General features: G+C 42.6%; 1 protein-coding gene across 1 annotated transcript in view; it reads left to right on the forward strand.

Moving 5' to 3' along the window:
* CAPN5 (calpain 5) overlaps positions 1-12,420 on the forward strand; it is a 176,941-nt gene extending 164,521 nt beyond the window's left edge. Inside the window, exons 7-13 of the mRNA XM_044668164.1 lie at positions 1,337-1,414; positions 2,986-3,181; positions 4,278-4,400; positions 5,738-5,934; positions 8,336-8,454; positions 10,593-10,729; positions 12,238-12,420. Of these exons, the coding sequence (XP_044524099.1) occupies positions 1,337-1,414; positions 2,986-3,181; positions 4,278-4,400; positions 5,738-5,934; positions 8,336-8,454; positions 10,593-10,729; positions 12,238-12,420 (1,033 nt within the window). The remainder of the gene's footprint in view (positions 1-1,336; positions 1,415-2,985; positions 3,182-4,277; positions 4,401-5,737; positions 5,935-8,335; positions 8,455-10,592; positions 10,730-12,237) is intronic.
* The last annotated feature ends 4,474 nt before the right edge of the window (positions 12,421-16,894 follow it).

Raw genomic sequence — 16,894 nt, forward strand, 5'->3', positions numbered from 1 at the left:
TCAAATCCCCCTACTCATCCAGTCTCAAAACCTAGGTGTCATCCTCAACTCCTTTCTCTCTGTCTGTCTCTCTCTGTCATTCTTTCTGTCTCTCTTTCTCTTTCTCTGTCTGTCTGTCTGTCTGTCTGTGTGTCTGTCTCTCTCTCTCTCTCTCTCTCTCTCTCTGTATCTCTCTCTCTGTCTCTCTACCCTCACTGACACAGGCCCATATCACCAATCTGCTGGTTGGTGTCTTTGCCTCGTCTCTCTTCATTCCAGTCCATCCAGCACTAAGCTGTCAAAATGGCTTTCCAAAAAGCACATATCTGAATGTCACCATTCTGAGCCCCTCAGTGAACTCCAGTGGCTCCTGATTACTTCCAAGGTCAAATAAAAAGTCTTTCATTTATATGGCTTTTAAATTCTTTCATAACCTGACTTCCTCTTAGCTTTCCAACCTTTTTCTGCTTCATTCTCTTCTACATACTCTCCAATGACCTAGCCTCCTTATTGTTCCTTTATTTAATATTCCAATTCTCAACTCCAGAAATTTCACTGACTATACTGCATGCCCAGAATGCTCTCCTTTCTTATCTCCAATTACTGGCTTCCCTGTCTTTAAGTGCCTGCAAAGATCCCACCTTCTACAGTACAGGAAGCCTTTCCTGATCCCCCTTAATTCGAATACTTTCCTTCTCATAGTATCTCCACTTTATCCTACATATATATATATATACATATATATATATATATATTCCTTATATGTGGTTATTCTTATATGTGGTTATTTACAAGCTGTTTCCTCCATTAGAGTTCTTTGAGAGCAGGGATTGTTTTTTACCTTTTTTGTAGCTTCTGTACTTGGCATACTGTCTGGCACACTTAAGTAAGGGCTTCATAAATGCTCACTGGCCTTAACAGATACTTGTTGATTTGACCATCAGAAGAAAAGTAGGTACATGCTTACTGTTGGTGGAAGAATTACATCCCTGGGAGTTCTATCAATGAAATCCTAAGTATAAGTTTTAAAAAACAAAAACAAAGAACAAAAAACTCATCAACTTTTGTCCCATTTCATTCATTCATTCATTCATTCATTCATTCATTCATTCATTCATTCATTATCTCTAAGTAGCTGCAGTATGCAGAGCCTATGCTTAGAGACAGAACAGATACCACAAATTGAAAAAGGGCAGCACCTCTACCTCCAGTCTTTAGTAAAGGGATAGGACAAAAATGTGAGGAAGGGAAAAACCCAACAATATCCAATCAAGTAATTTAAGGGATGTGAAATCTAGTGTCTTTTTCTCTAACTAATTCTCTCTACCCTTACCCCCATTGCCTCCATATACCATAGTTCAGAGGAATGGCAGAAAGTCAGCAAGAGTGAGAGGGTCAAGATGGGGGTGACTGTGAAGGATGATGGCGAATTCTGGTGAGTCTTACATATAGGGAGACATGGCCGGGCGCTCTGGGAGAGCCTTCTGGGGTGGAACTTGGGCCCCAAAAAGAGATTCATTGAGGCTAAACGAGTGATGGAAAGTCCATTCTCCCCATCCCCATTTTATGGACCACAGTTCAGAGAGGTGGCAAACAGTAAGCAAGAGGGAGAGGGAGGAGTTGGGGGTGACTGTAGAGGATGATGAGGCATTTTGGTGAGTCTTATATACAGGGAGACAGACAGAGCTGGGAGAGACTTTCCTGTTGAGACCCAAGAACATGGAGAAAGTCCTCTAAGACCAAATGAATTCTGGGAAATCAAGATGGCCCAGGGTACTGGAATGATTCTAGAGTTGGGGGTCAGGAGAGACCTGGCTTGTAGTCCTGGCTCTTCCACAAACTTATTGTGTGACCTCCAAGTTATCCCTTCTCTAGGACTGGGTTTCTCCACAATGACATTCAGCAAATGTATTTCAAGTGCTCAAAAAATATGAAGCTGCCTTCAATGATTCTACCTAGAACACTTAAAATAAAAAAGAAAATCTTTACCTTTCATGTTGGAATCTATACTGTGTATTAGTTCCAAGGCAGAAGAGTGGGAAGGGCTAGGTAATGGGGGAGAGGGGGGTGTTAAGTGACTCGTCTAGGATCACACAGCTAGGAAGTGTCTGAGGCCAGATTTGAACCCAGGACCTCCAGGCTCCAGGCCTGGCTCTCAATCCACTGAACCACCTAGTTGCTCCCCACTTTGGCTTTTTTAAAAGACTTTTTTTGGAGGGAGAAGGAAATATAATATCAAGCTGAAGAACAGGAGTCGAAGGAGAGAGCACACCAAATGGGGGTCAGCAGATAACTCACTTATTTATGCCTGCAGTTTCATCCATCTATATATAATAGGTTTTGGAACTTATCCCCAAGGGATACAGGGCCCTACTGTTCCATATTCAGCCCATTCAAGAGATAATAAATCCATGCCCTGCGCTAGGTTCTGGAGATATAGACATAAAAATTAAATGATTCCTCACTTCAAAGAGCTTACATTCTAGGAAGCTAGAATAGGCACAAACAACTAGAAAGAAAATGTATATAAAGAAAATACAAGGTTTTCGGGTGGTGGGAGAGGGCGAGGGAGACCCCAGCAGCTGAAGAGACCCAGAGAGGACCCATGTAGGAGATGGCCCTTCAGCTGAGTTGGAAGGAAGCTTCAGAGCTCCTGAGAGATGGTGAGGAGGAAGTATGTTTCAGGAAAGTACAAGAGAGCCTGGACCAAGACTCAGGTTGTTCGTTTTTTCCATAACAGAATGCAGGGCAAAGACAATGATTATCCTTATTTCGTAAGGATAATCAGTTAAGAAACTGAGACCAGGAATGGAATAGGATTTATCCTGAGTTCCACCCTGATAATCTTGGCTTTACCAGAACCGGGATCTGTATGAATCTCGGGCCAGAGTTCCTCCTTCTTTATCCTGCCAAATCTCTGGTTTTAGGGCTATTAGCCTGAGGTTTCCCCCTTTCCCTTTCTGGCACTCTGGCGGGCACATTTCTTACTGTAACTTCCTCGCCCAGGATGACTTTTCAAGACCTCTGCCGATATTTCACCGACCTCATCAAGTGTCTTGTCGTCAACACATCCTACCTGAGCATCCACAAGACCTGGGAGGAGGCAAAGATCCGAGGGGAGTGGAAATTCCATGAGAATCCCCTGAAGAACCGCACTGGGGGCTGTACCAACCACAAGGAAACTTTCTTCCAGAACCCCCAGGTCAGATAAGAATGAGGATCCCCACACACCCTGCCTCCACGTTCTTCCTCTTGCCGTTTCCAGACTCTGTTTTACTTCTTGCCCCAAGGTCTTGGATGTTCCAAAAGTCTTAGTGCAGTGCTAAGCTAAGGTTTTAGGGACACAGTATGTATACAAGCCATGTCCCCGATACTCTTGAGAGGGAAAGGGTGGGAAAGGATAAAGAGGCACCATGGTACTATTTTTCTTTTTTATCTCGCATATTGGTTCCAAGGCAGAAGAGTGGGAAGGACCAGGCAATAGAGATTAAATGACTTGCCCAGGGTCACACTGCTAGGAAGTGTCTGAGGCCAGATTTGAACCCAGGACCTCTTGTCTCCAGGCCTGGCTCTCAATCCACTGAGCCACCTACCTTCCCTATAGCTTGTTACAATTAATAAATCAATAAAACTCTCAAAGATTTAAGAAAGGGGACAGCTGGATAGCTCAGTGGATTGAGAGCAAGGCCTAGACATAGGAGGCCTAGGTTCAAATCTGGCCTCAGACACTTCCCAGCTGTGTGACCCTGGGCAAGTCACTTGACCTCCATTGCCTACCCTTACCACTCTTCTGCCTTGGAACCAATATACAGTACTGATTCCAAGACAGAAGGTAAGGTTTAAAAAAAAAAAAAAAAAGATTTAAGAAATCTGGGTTCAAATTCCAGCTTTGCCACAGAATTATTCTATGACCAGTGGGCAAATGTCTTACATTTCTGTGTGTTGGTTTCTGCCTCTGAAATGTAGGAAGGAAGTATGATGAAATGCAGAGAACCCAGAAATTATTTATTGTTATTATTACCTTGTCCTTCTGTTTATTATTATGTCTCTAGATATACCATCTTGGGGTCCCCAGATAGCATGATTTTGAGACTAATCTAGTGGAGAGAGCCTTAGATTTGGTGTTCAAAGGCCCAAGTTTGAATGCTGGCAGTGTTACTTACTACTTTGGACAAGCCATCTGTTCAGTGAGATGGAGTCGAAGTAGGAGATCTCAGTGGTGCAGCCCAGCTCTTAAGTACCCTGTTTCTTTATCCGTGAACCTCAAGCCCTTGTCCTCCTCTTCCCTCTGTCCCTAGTATGTGTTCAATGTGAAGAAGCCGGGGGGTGAAGTGCTTATCTTCCTGCAGCAGAAAACAAAGCGGACCACCCGAAGGCAGGGCAAAGCCGAGAACCTGGCCATTGGCTTTGACATCTTCAAGGTAAGCAGGGACCTCTCTGAGGCAGCTCCCTGGTACCCCAGTGGGGAGGCTCTCCTTTCACTTGTAAGGTGGAGAATTCTCAGGGAAGGTAAGAATGGTGGCCCATGGCAATGTAGTTCAGATTATCGAGCTGTGCTGAAATCTCACAGTGGGACACCTGCCCACTCCTGGCTTTTGGGGTCCACAGCCTGCCTTTTTTCTGAGCTTTTGTGGAGCCGGGGATTGCAGTCAGAGCACTGGATTCAGACCAAGGGATCCAGGTTCAGTCTGTGCTACGCAACTCACTGCTGTTGTGATCTTGGGCAAAATCCCTTATCGGGTTGTTGTGGGAAAAGCACTTTGCTAAACGACTTACGTAAATATGGTTTGTTATATTTTTCTCACCTTCAGATATTTCTCTTCCCTCACTCCTTCTTCCCAATTAATCTCCAAATCCTTTTGGGTTTTCTTGAGTTCACCTCTCTTGTACCCATCCCTTCTGATCTGTCATCCATCCAAGAGCCCTTGAGTCATGATGTAGATGGAGATGATGGATCAACAACGAGATCACTGAACTAGGAGTCAAGAGATGGACTGTTAATGTTCTGGTTCTGTGCCATCTTCCTCCTCCCTGGCCTCCTCTACCTCCTCTACCTGTCAAATGTAGGGATTCTAATAAGTGTTCTGAAGCCCCTTCTAGCTTGGATCTTTGGTGGGATTAAAGTCCCCTCCAGATTTGATGTTCTGTGTTCTAAGATCCTTTCTGTCTCTGGCATTCTGGGTTCTGGGTTCAAAGAGCCCTTCCCACATTTGGTATTTGCTATTATAAGCAGCGGTGTGCTGAGGCTAGCTCCTACTGACCCGCTCCAATGGTGAGATTTTCAGGGTGAGCAGTTATACCTCTGAAATGAGCAAACTATGAATCAGGGATTGATTCATTGTTTTGTTGATTATCTAGACTTAAGAACATGATGGAAAAAATGTCAATTAACAGATGAAACTTAAAGTGTATCATTCATACACTTTCTTTCTCGCCTCTCCTCTTCCCCAGAGAGCTGGTTGTTAAAAACATTTACTAGCAAACCCCTGGTTGTAACATCCATTCCACATTCTTTGTTCTACGGTTGCTTCCAGCTCAAATGTTCTGTATTTTTTTTTTGTTATGTTTATATTGTTCTTCGACCCTTACCAATAATAAGGTTCTAGGATTCTAGAGCCTCCAAAGGATGAAAGTCCAGATTCTATCCCCCTGGGCCACCTTGGGGAGGAAGATGGGAACAGGAGTTGATGATGTGGGAAGCTAAAGAATGGGAGGATATGGGAGTGGGAAAGATTTTCAGACAGAGTTGTCTCTACAGGTAGAGGCGAACCGAAAGTACCGCATGCACACTCTCCAGGAGAAGACAGCTGGCTCCATCTATATCAACTCACGCAGTGTCTTCCTGCGGACAGAACAGAAAGAGGGACGATACATCATCATCCCCACCACCTTTGAGCCAGACCAGCCATGTGAATTCCTCCTCAGGATCTTCACAGACGTGCCTGCCTCCTGCCAGTAAGTGTTTGGGGTTAGGGAAGAGGGTACTGGGGTGCAGGTGGGAGGTTGCACCTAAGGGATAGGAGAGAGCTTGCTTTATTTCCTACCCAGTAACTCCCAGTTGCCCACTCATCCTAGTCCCACCAGGATGGCACTTTTAATTTTGCCCAGAGTGTTTTCTTTGGTAAATGAGATGGGAAATGTGATAATACCCATTTTCCAGAAGAAGAAACAATAAGTCCCAGAGAGAGGAAAGGCACTTGCCTTGGGTCACATAATGAGAAAATGGTACACCTGGGGCTGCAAACCAGGTTTCCATGGATTGAAATAGGTACCATTTATACTGTTTTCTTTTTTCTTAGTTCTGCTTCTATCTCTGTGCATTACTTCTTGGGCATCTTTCCATGCCTCTCTGTATTCGTCACACACATGCTAGTTAAATCCCTTCATACCTGGCATCCTCCTATCTTTCCTGTCTTCTTACACCTTACTCTCTACCACCTACTCTTGGAGCCAATGATGCTGGCCTCTTAGCCATTCCACAAACAAGACATTTCTCCACCACTGGCATTTTCTCTAACTGTCCTCTGGGCTTGGAATGTGCTCCCTCTTCTGTTCCGATTCCTGACATCTTTGGCTTCCTTTAATTCCCAACTCAAATCTCACCTTCTACTGGAAGCCAGCCCTCTTAATTCCAATGCACATAGCTTTCTTTGTTTGCATGTTGTCTACGCCTTTAGATTGTAAGCTTCTTGAGGGCTTGTGGGTGGAGATTTTTTATTCTCTTTCTGTATCCCTAGGGTGTAGCCTAGTGCCTGGAACATACATAATAGGCACTAATAGATGTTTCTTCCATTAATGAATGAACATTCTTGTGCCACAATTTATTTAGCCATTGCCCAATTGATGTGCTACTTTATTTTACAAGTTCCCCTCAACCTCTTTCTCTCCTTTGACAAATATGTTTTGGTTTTAGTTTTTTTGGAAAGAAAAAAAAATCAGCAAATTGACACATTGAAAAAGTCTGAAAACATTGACTCTTGCAGGTGTGGGTCATTTTAGCCAACTTGCAAGATGCGAGATGAAACCTTATTGCTGTTTTGATCTGACTTTCTCATTATTAGTGATTTGGAGCATTTTTCCATGTGGTTAAGAATTTTTGAAATTCTTTTTGGAGAACTGTTCACATCTTTTGATCACTTAACTATTGGAGAATGGCGCATATATATATATATATAGATATAGATAGATAGATGATAGATAGATAGATAGATAGATAGATAGATAGATAGATAGATAGTGTGTAGGTATTTGTGTGTTTTCTATTTCATCAAATACTCCAAAAATTGGGCAATAGGATTTAAAGCTAGAAGGGACCAATGAAATGATCTAGCCAAAATCCCTCATTTTACAGATGAGGAAACAGACTCAGAGCAGTGAAATAAACCATCTTTGGCATCACACACAAAGTAGAGATGGCTGATCAAGAACAAGATATAGGCAGCTAGGTGTCATTATAGTGCACAGAGCACTGGGCCTAAAATCTAGAAGACCTGAATTCAAATTTGATCTGACACTTTGCTGTGTGACCCTGAGCAAGTCATTTAACCTGTCTTCTTCTATTTCTACAACTGTAAAATGAGGATAATAATAGCACCTATCTTTCAGGTTTGTTTTGAGTCTCATATGAGATAATATTTATAAAATGTTTTGTAAGTCTTAAAGTACTCTGTAAATGCTAACTATTTTTGGTAGGTAGATGGCTCAGTAGGTAGGTAGATGGACAGAACAGTGGGGAGTCAGGAAGACCTGGGTTCATTCTGGCATCAGTTACTAGTTGTGTGACCCAGGGCAAGTCACTTAACTCTATTCATCTCAATTTCCTCATTTATAAAATGAACTGGAGAAGGAAATGGCAAACTACTCTATTATCTTTGCCAAGAAAACCCCAAAAGGGGTCACAAAGAGTCGAGCATGTCTGGAATGACAGAACAATAAAAGTAGATCAATAATTCACAGGAGTGATTTAAAAATGGAGCTATCCAATGGAATGTCCTTCATTGAAGGATTTAAATTCCCATTTTACCTCCTTTTTACTCTCCTGATTCTTGTTCTTACCTTCTTTTCTTCCCCCAAACTTATTCTTGTCTTCCTTACCTTCTTCTCCTTACCTTCTATCTCTCCTCACTTCTTATTCCCTCTTCTCATTTTCCATCTCTTGTCTTACTCTGACCTTCTTTCTCTCTCCCATTCCCCAACTTGTCTGCTCCTTCCTTTTCACTTTCTATTCTTCCCCTCACCTCTCACACCTCACAATATATTTCTTCCTCTCACCTCCCAATCCTTTCCATTACCCACTATCCTTCACTTCTTATTACTCTCTCTCCTGAACCTCCCCCAATTTTCTTCTCCACCCCAGTGAATTGGTCTTGGATCTCCCCCGCTATCGGTGCTGGAACAGAATAATTGGTTACCCTAGTGTGGTCTCCCAAGTCTATATCTTGAAGGCTGAAGGGCTGAAAGATCCCCTTGCAGGAGGTAGGTGTTCTTTGTTGTTGCCCCACTTCCACCCTTTCTGCCCTCTTTCTTGGGTGTCCCTTGTTCCCATCAAAAATGAGGCCCTTAGCTTGGGCCCAGGTCAGAATTAATATGAGGTTGAGGCTGATGAATTGCTTAAATTTAAAGTTTCTGAACTGTAATAGGGTTGTAGCCCATCAAGTGCCTGCCTTCAAAGAGTGTGTAATCTACAAAGGAGATAAAGTATGTTCACAAAAAGTTAGAATGAATGGAGGAATTACAACAGAGAATGAGAAAGTCATCAAAGGAAGAATCACTTTTAGCTGAGGAAGACCAAGGAAGCTTCATGGAGGAGGCCTCTAAGCTGGACCTTGAAGGAAGAGTAGGCTATCAATGGGTGAAGATAAGAGGGAGGTGTATATGAGGTGGCTTGGTGATGCAGTGGCGTCAAGAAGACCTGAGTTTGAATGAAGCCTTAGACAGGCACTAGCTGTGTGACCCGTGGCATCTGCCTCCGTTTCCTCATCTATGAAATGGAGAAAATAACAGCACCTACCTCCACGTGTTGTGGTGAGGATCAAATGAGAAGATATTTGTAAAATGCTTAGCATAGTGCCTAGAATATAGTAAATGTTCTATAAATATTATTTATACATTTATATTTATTTTCATTTATATAACATGATTCATTTATTTATATTTAATAAATTTATTTTCTATAAATTACTTATATAAATTTACACAAATAACTATTATTTAAATACAGCCTCAGATACATACATTAATTAATGTCTGTATGCCTCAGTTTCCTCATCTGTAAAATGGGGATGATAATAACCTACCTTCCAAGGTGGTTCTGAGGATTAAATGTCCTAATATTTGTAACCTATTTTGTAAACCTTGGAAGTGCTATATAAAAAGAAATGATTGTTATTGTGGTTTGAGGCATGGGGGAAGACCTACAGGAATGGGTGGAAAGAGCAGGATGAGGCTAGGAAATCCCTAGCCCTCCCTCATTGGCTAGAATGCAAAAGGCAATACTTGTTAGAGGATTCAAGGAGTACTAGAAAAGTAGTTGAGTCAAGTGCTAGAGGCCTTGAAGCCCTTCCTAGAAACAATTTGTATTTTTTCCTTTAGGAAAAATCAGCAGTAATCAGTAAATTAAAATAATCCAAATAAATAATAATCAGTAATCAATACCAAAGAAATCAGTAATCAGTAAATAAAATAATGATTAAGAATAATCAATCAATCAAAATAATAATCAGTAATTGGGAAATAAAAACATAAAAATAATTGATAGCCAGAAGAGAATTTTGAGGCTGTAGGGAGTGAGGGGAGATGATATAATTAGACACGTTTATTAGAATGATGAGTGTGGGGATGTGTGCACAGAATAGAATGGAGCCTGCTCTGAGGACCTTTGAAACCCTCAAGTCCCCCCTCCTCCTTTTCCTTTTCCAGATGACAAAAGGGGAAAATCTGAATCAAGGAGAGAGTTAAAAAGAGATTCCCCTAGTTGAGACAAGGTGCTTTTGGAGGCGGTCACGCAAGTGAAGAGAAGGAGCATAGAGAAGGGGATATGTGGAAGTAGGATTGACAAGATTTTGTAAGCAATCCCAGGGTCATAGGTTCTTGGGATCATGGCTTTAGGAGCCACAAGGCACCTTGGAGACTATCAAGCCCAATCCCCTTATTTTAGAGATGAGACATTAGGCCAGAGAGGTTAAGTGATTTTCCTACATTGCACATCTAGTTGGTGTTTGAGGCAGAATTCAAACTCAAATCTTAGAGTTAAATCTTATTCTAAATCCAATGTTCTGTCCACAGTACTATGATGCCTTTTGTGGGGAGGGAATAAAGGGTCCAAAAAGAGTTAGTTTCCAAATCTGGGTGCCTGGGAGGAGGATGAAGTTTCCATCAATAGAATCAGAGGTTAGTTGGAACATAATGAACCTTGGATGCCCATGGAATGCTAAGGAGGAGCTGATTTTTTCAGGAAGCACTTGGAAGTAACAGCAGGGATGCTGGGGCCAGGTGTGTCTCTTCAGTGATCCCGGGTCCTTTTCTCATGGCCTTGCTCATGAAGCATATAGAATCCTTTCTGCCCTTCCTCCTTCCCTCCAAGTTCTTCCCATGCTCCATTTCTCTTCCTGCAGCAACTAACTCCTACGTCATCATAAAGTGTGAAGGAGAGACCGTCCGATCGCAAGTGCATAGGAGTACCAACATCCCAGAGTACAATATAAAGGGCATCTTCTATCGTAAGAAGCCAGAGCAGCCCATCTTAGTCCAGGTGGGTATGTCTGGGCCACTGGGGCACAGGCTGCAGGTACCTAATCTCCAGGCAAGCAGCCTTCCAAGAGAAGCAGCCTGCTGGGTAAGAAAGAACACAGAGAATAGAGCCGAGACCCCTGAGATCTGTCCTCGCCTGGTGATCTAGCAAAACAACAGAAACTCATCTTTCGTTTACACGATCTCCAAAGTCTTAGTGCGGGTTTTAAGGTTTTCCAGCTTAAAGCCTGCACGAAGACTTTTGGGATATCATGCATTGTTTTCTCATAAGAAATTCATGAGAAGCTGCTGTGAATAGTATTATCCCATTTTACAGATGAGAAAACAGGTTCAAAATGATGTAGACATGGACAGTGCTAAAAAAAAAAAGCTAGTAAGACAAAACTAGACATTATTATAGACTGTTATAATAAGTTTGAGACGTCCCCGTCAAAAGTAAAAGACTTTGGGGAAATTCTAGAAGGATTACAACGAATCCGTAATGCTTTCTTTCAAATTCACAAGCTGATTTATAATCAGTAGCTCATATATAACAACTCGTCTTAATCTTAGTGTATTAATAGGCTAGAGGATATACAATACAAAAGTGCTTCTTTTAATAGGCTCGGGGAGACTGGGATCTCTAGCGATCAAGAATTAGAAAATGTGGATTGAGAGTCAGGCATAGAGATGGGGGGGTCCTAGGTTCAAACCTGGCCTCAGACACTTCCCAGCTGTGTGACCCTGGGCAAGTCACTTGACCCCCATTGCCCACCCTTGCCATTCTTCCACCTATGAGCCAATACACAGAAGTTAAGGGTTAAAAAAAAAAGAATTAGAAAATGCTAATGGGCGATTTTAAGCTTTTAAAATAATTATGCATACTCTGCATAATCACAGCTATATCCATCATTATTTATTTATAGGCATAATTTAATTGTTAGTAATGTCCAAGTAAATATTTACTAAAGAAAATTTGTTGTTTCCCTTATTTAGGGGGAAAAAAAGTGCTAATAAGCCTGAAGGCCATCATTTGAATTTATGTCCTTCAACTATATATACTGTTCTTGCTTTATTACACTAGACTGCAGTTTCCCATTAGATCATAGAATGTCAAAATTGGAAGGGACCACAGTGGCCATGCAGTTCCGACCCCTGCTTGAACACAAATCCTCTCTAAAACCTAGACTTCCACTAAAAGGGAAAATCTACTTCCTCCCAAAGCACTTTAGATGCCTCTAACTATTAAGGAATTTTTCCTGACATCAAACTTAAACTGACCTTTTTTGCCACTTTCACCCAGTACTCTTTAATTCAGCCATGTAGAGCCAAGCTGAAAAAATTGAATTTTAGTTTGCACAGAGCTTAAATATTTGAACCCAGCCAGTATGTGGATAAGGCTGGATTTGAATGACTCCAAGTCTAGCACCCTCTCCTCTGTGCACACATAACTGCCTGATAGAGCCACACAGAATAAATCTGCTCCCTCCACCCTATAACATCTCTTTTGTGTATCTGTTCTTCTCCTAGATTTGGGACCGTAAATGCTTGTCAGATCAGTTCCTGGGGCAGGTGACCTTGAAGGGGGAACCTGAAGACGTCCAAACATCACATATCCTGCATCTACAAGATAAAGGCAACGGGAATTCCAATGACCTTCCTGGCACCATCACCCTCCAGGTCTACAGCAGTGCTGTCCTTACACACCTCTAGGGCTTCCCCTTAGCCCTGGAGAAGCCATGGTCTGTTGGGGGCATGGTTGAACCTGCTCTCATGTGGCTCCAACTTTCTCTTGGAGCCCTTTCTTTATTTCCCAAGGACGAAATCACCATATAGAAGAATTGTGCATGTATCTCCTGAAATACAGTGTCTGATGGTACCAGAGACCTTCTGGGACCTTAAGCATCTCTTGGCTTAACAGAGGGGTATAAGACACAGGGCACCATCCAGAGTCACTTGTTTACATGCCAGTGACCCTTTGAATTTTGTTCTTATCCCTATCCTGTTCTCTATTAGCCAGTTTCCCCTCACCCCTTTCCTCTTTCTCCCACTCACTGCCCTTTACCTCCTCTTGTGTTCTCAGTTACCCACAACCTCACTTTTCCCACCCACTGTAATGATAGTTTGTCCTTCCTTGGGGTCCCTTTCGTTCAGAGAAAGTAGCAACATCTTTGCGTAGCAGAGAAAGCACTGAACTCGGACATCAGAAATACCTGAATTCAATTCCTGGCTGCATGATTCACCGACTGGGTGATCAGTGACACCAGGGAATGACTCCATCAATGTGAAGGTGTCCAGTGGCTGGGTGGGCCTTAGAAAACATCCTTTGGTTTTTGGCCAGGCCAAAAGTCCCTCCCCTAATTCTCTGCCCACATTCGGACTTCTTGTCGATGCATGAGCGACTTGCCGGAATTTTTCATTTTTAGTAGCTCTGTTAATTCATCTTCACATCAGAATTTTTTTTGAGGAGTCAATTCTATTAGATCTTCCTCTAAAAGAGCTGAAGCCAGATTGTTTTTTAAAGCTTTCCATTAGGTCACTGGGGCCTATTTTAGAGGTGCAGTTGGATGCAGCCAGGCACTTTACCAGCTACCAGTGCCATAACTTTTCCCAGAAGTTGAACCAGCTGCCAAAAACTGTAGGGTCCCCAGTTCCCTGGATCATCTCATCCAGATCAGACCAGCTGTTGTTACTGGTTCCCTTCCCAAAACAGGTCAGTCCTCTTCTGATTAGGCATCCTGCACAGGTAAAATCCACATCAGTCAGGATGATAGCTGACATCCTTGGGTAATGGATGGGGAATGTGTCAGAGAGCAGTGTCAAGGCAGCCTCTGCTGTTAGTAAGAGACAAGACTCTTTGCCACCCCACAGAGCCGAGGTACAGGGACAAGGGGTGCACTGAAGGACAACCCCTCCTCCTGTCCTTCCAAAGCAGAATGGATTTCCTTCTGTGAAAAAGGCCAAATCAGCCCAAGAAACCAAAGAATCTTCCTTCTTTCATCTCAGTATTGAGATCAAAGTGTCTTAATGGTTTTCTTTCTTACTTCAATTGTAGTTTTTCTCATTTCATATTTTAGAGACTAGGAGTTTCAGGTTGATTAGGAGAAACAGAGGACCAGATCCCATCCTTTTTGGTAAACCTTAGTTTTTTGGGGTCTTATGAAAATGTGATTCTAGGTAGATGCAATTAGGGATAGAACGAATAGGAATTCCTCACAACTAGGATTTAGAATTGGCTAAAGGCTGCATAACGAGAAGGTAGGACTTGTTGGAAAAGACTCCGATGCTGGAAAAGATGGAAGGAAAAAGGAAAAGTGGACAGAGGAGATTGAGATGGATAGGTAGTATCATGGAAACAATGAACGTGAACTTGGGCAGACGTCAAGAGAAAGTGAAGGCTAGAAAGTCCTGGTGTGCTCTGGTCAGTGGGGTCACCAAGAGTGGGACACAACTCAACAACAACCAGAGTGTTCTATATAACCATTTAGGGATTTTACTATTTTTCTTTTGTAAAGTAACAACTTTTTCTCCCTGGTGTCTTCTGAGATCCAAACAGTTTAAACATCTCCAGTCCAAACATCTATTTTTCCAGGTGGTCTTTGGGTTGTTAGAAGCACCTACCCAGAGACCCCAATGTCTCAGTCATGCTTGAACCTTTCATTTTCAAGCTCGACACCAGGAAGGAAGATCCATTCATTTCATGAGGGTTGAAAGCCATGATCTTTGTAGTCAGAAAGCCAGGATCTTCAGTGAAGTTAAGGGTTAATTGCTCAGTCAAGTTATAGCCCCTTCCTTTGCTTTCCTGGGGATTACATGAGGAAGGAGATGCTATCTTCCTCTAGGACACTTGTGTGAAATTTTTACCTCTAGGATTCTTGCCACTGGAACCAAGGTTAACTGAGCTGAAAAGTATTCTAGTTCTTGACTACTTAGCTTGGCTTTTCTGATCCTTCCTATCCCTGACATTCAGACAATCTAAAGTGTCCACAACCCCATTTAGGCCAATATATTATGTATAAAGAGTGGAAAGAAAGAAAAAAAAAAAAAGACCAGGAGGTGGGTCAGATGTAACGGAAGAAAAGAAAGCCATTTTTCATCTTTAAACTCAGCTCTGGGACCCAAGGTGCTCCATGTGGGTCTGGAATTGAGAATCTGTGTGAGTTTGATGATGAACAAGTCACTTAAACCTTTCTGTGCCTCGATTTTCCCCATCTTTGAAATGGGGCCAATGATACTTGTTCGTCAAGCTTTTAATGATAAGTGCAGTATAAAGACAAAAATAGAGGCAGGTGTACACTCATACACACACACTATGTTTATGTATATAGCCACAAATATTCATATATATAAGTCTAGAGTATGCTGTATTTACATGTGTGGTACCTATATGTAGAAATGTCTCAGAGCTGGACAGACCTTTGAGACCATCTCCTGCAGATATCTGTCCTATAGCATGCCCTAGTAATGATCAATCTACCTCCTCTTGGGGTAGCCCATTCCATACCTCTGTTAGGGAGTTTTCCCTTCCATTATGCAGAAATCACCCTCTCTCTAACTCCACCCATTCCTCCTAGTTCTTTCAGCAAAATCCTTATATCCCTTCCACCTGAATGCCCATTAGCTATTTGAATGCAGAAGCTGTGCCATCCCCTCTTCCTTTAAACTAAAGATTCTTTATTCTTTTAATGGGATCTCCAGTCCCCTGCTGGACCTCAGAGCCCTTTTCTGGGTGTATTCCAGCTTGTGAATTTCCCTCCTGACCAAGGCAAGGATAGTGGAATTCTCGCCTTCCTTGCTAGGATGTGAAGCTTCTTTTTAATGTAACTCAAGTTTGTATTCATTTTATCGCCTGCTTATGACCGTTATTGATTCTCACCTCATCCTGATTTCTGAGGTCAGGAATTCCAAATGGGATTTGATAGCAGCTGGCTAGACAGCATGCCCTGGAAGAGTTTCCTCTCTCTTCTCTGGGACTTGTGTCTGGGTCCTTGCCAGGCTTGCCTCCCTCCCCATGTCCATTATTTCTCAGGCAGACCTCAGCTATTCTTCACTTCACCCTCCACTGCTTGGCCCTCTTCTCTCTCATCGGCCTTGCCAATAATTCTTGCCACTAGAGCCTCCCCTACACCCCCTCTAGTTCTGGAACCACGGTCACGTCAACTCTGCCATTGTTCTTGGAAGGGGTTTGTTACTCCCCTCACCATCTCTGTCTGTTCTGTTCTGGACCAAAGTGCCCCCCCCTCCTGCCCCTTTCCCACTCTATGTTTGCTATTTCTCCCCATTAGAACAGAAGCTTCTTGAGGGCAGTGATTGCTTTTGTATTTGTATCTTCAGCGCTTAGCACAGTGCTTGGCACCTAGCGAGCGTTTAATAAATACTTTTTCTTTCTTTTGTTCATTTATTTACTTTGCGTTTCTGGATTGTGGGGGAGCAACGTTTGGGCCAATATTGAAAGAGCAGGCCCATGTTAGAAAGTCTTTGGGACCTGGAATAGTGGAATTGGCATTGTATTTGGACTCCAGAGGATCTGGGTTCAAGGCTACTTGCTGTCTGCGTGAAGTTGGGTAAATGGCTTAACTGCTCTGGCTGGAAGGATTGAACGAGACGACCCAAGAGGAATTGTTACTCCAAATTCAGTGATCCTGTGACTTCGTAACCACTGCAGCCATTTGATGTGGCCCATGAGGGGAACCCCAGGAACACCAATCTTGCTTGGGAATGACCTTGCTGATGTGAAAGAGTGAGCCCCTCTTCTCCCCTCATTGTTCAGCCCTGCTCCTGCCCAGTTCTGACCTATTGAATCCACCCCACCACCATCATCAGGGAGCATTTCTCAAGGGTTTCGATCCCGTGTAAGGGAGCTAAGTTGGCACTAACTATACCTCCCTGCTAAGAACTTATGACCCAAATTCCCAAAGATTTCTCCCACTCCCATCCCAGTCCTCCAGGCCCTAGGACCATTTGGCATTGCTTAGAACCTTTGACTCCATCCTAGGCTTAGTTCAAGTGCCATCTCGTATAAGAGGCCTTTTCATTGGATCTCCTCCAGTTTGGGACTCTCCTTTCTACCCCCTTACTTTGTATTTACATGTTAAGTACTTTATTTAAAAAAAATAATATTGCTTTTCCCCAATTACATATAAAAATAATTTTTTAACTTTCATTTTTTAAAGATTTTAAGTTCCAA

This window comes from Gracilinanus agilis, chromosome 3 (genome assembly GCF_016433145.1).
Source record: "Gracilinanus agilis isolate LMUSP501 chromosome 3, AgileGrace, whole genome shotgun sequence".
Taxonomy (NCBI): Eukaryota; Metazoa; Chordata; class Mammalia; order Didelphimorphia; family Didelphidae; genus Gracilinanus; species Gracilinanus agilis.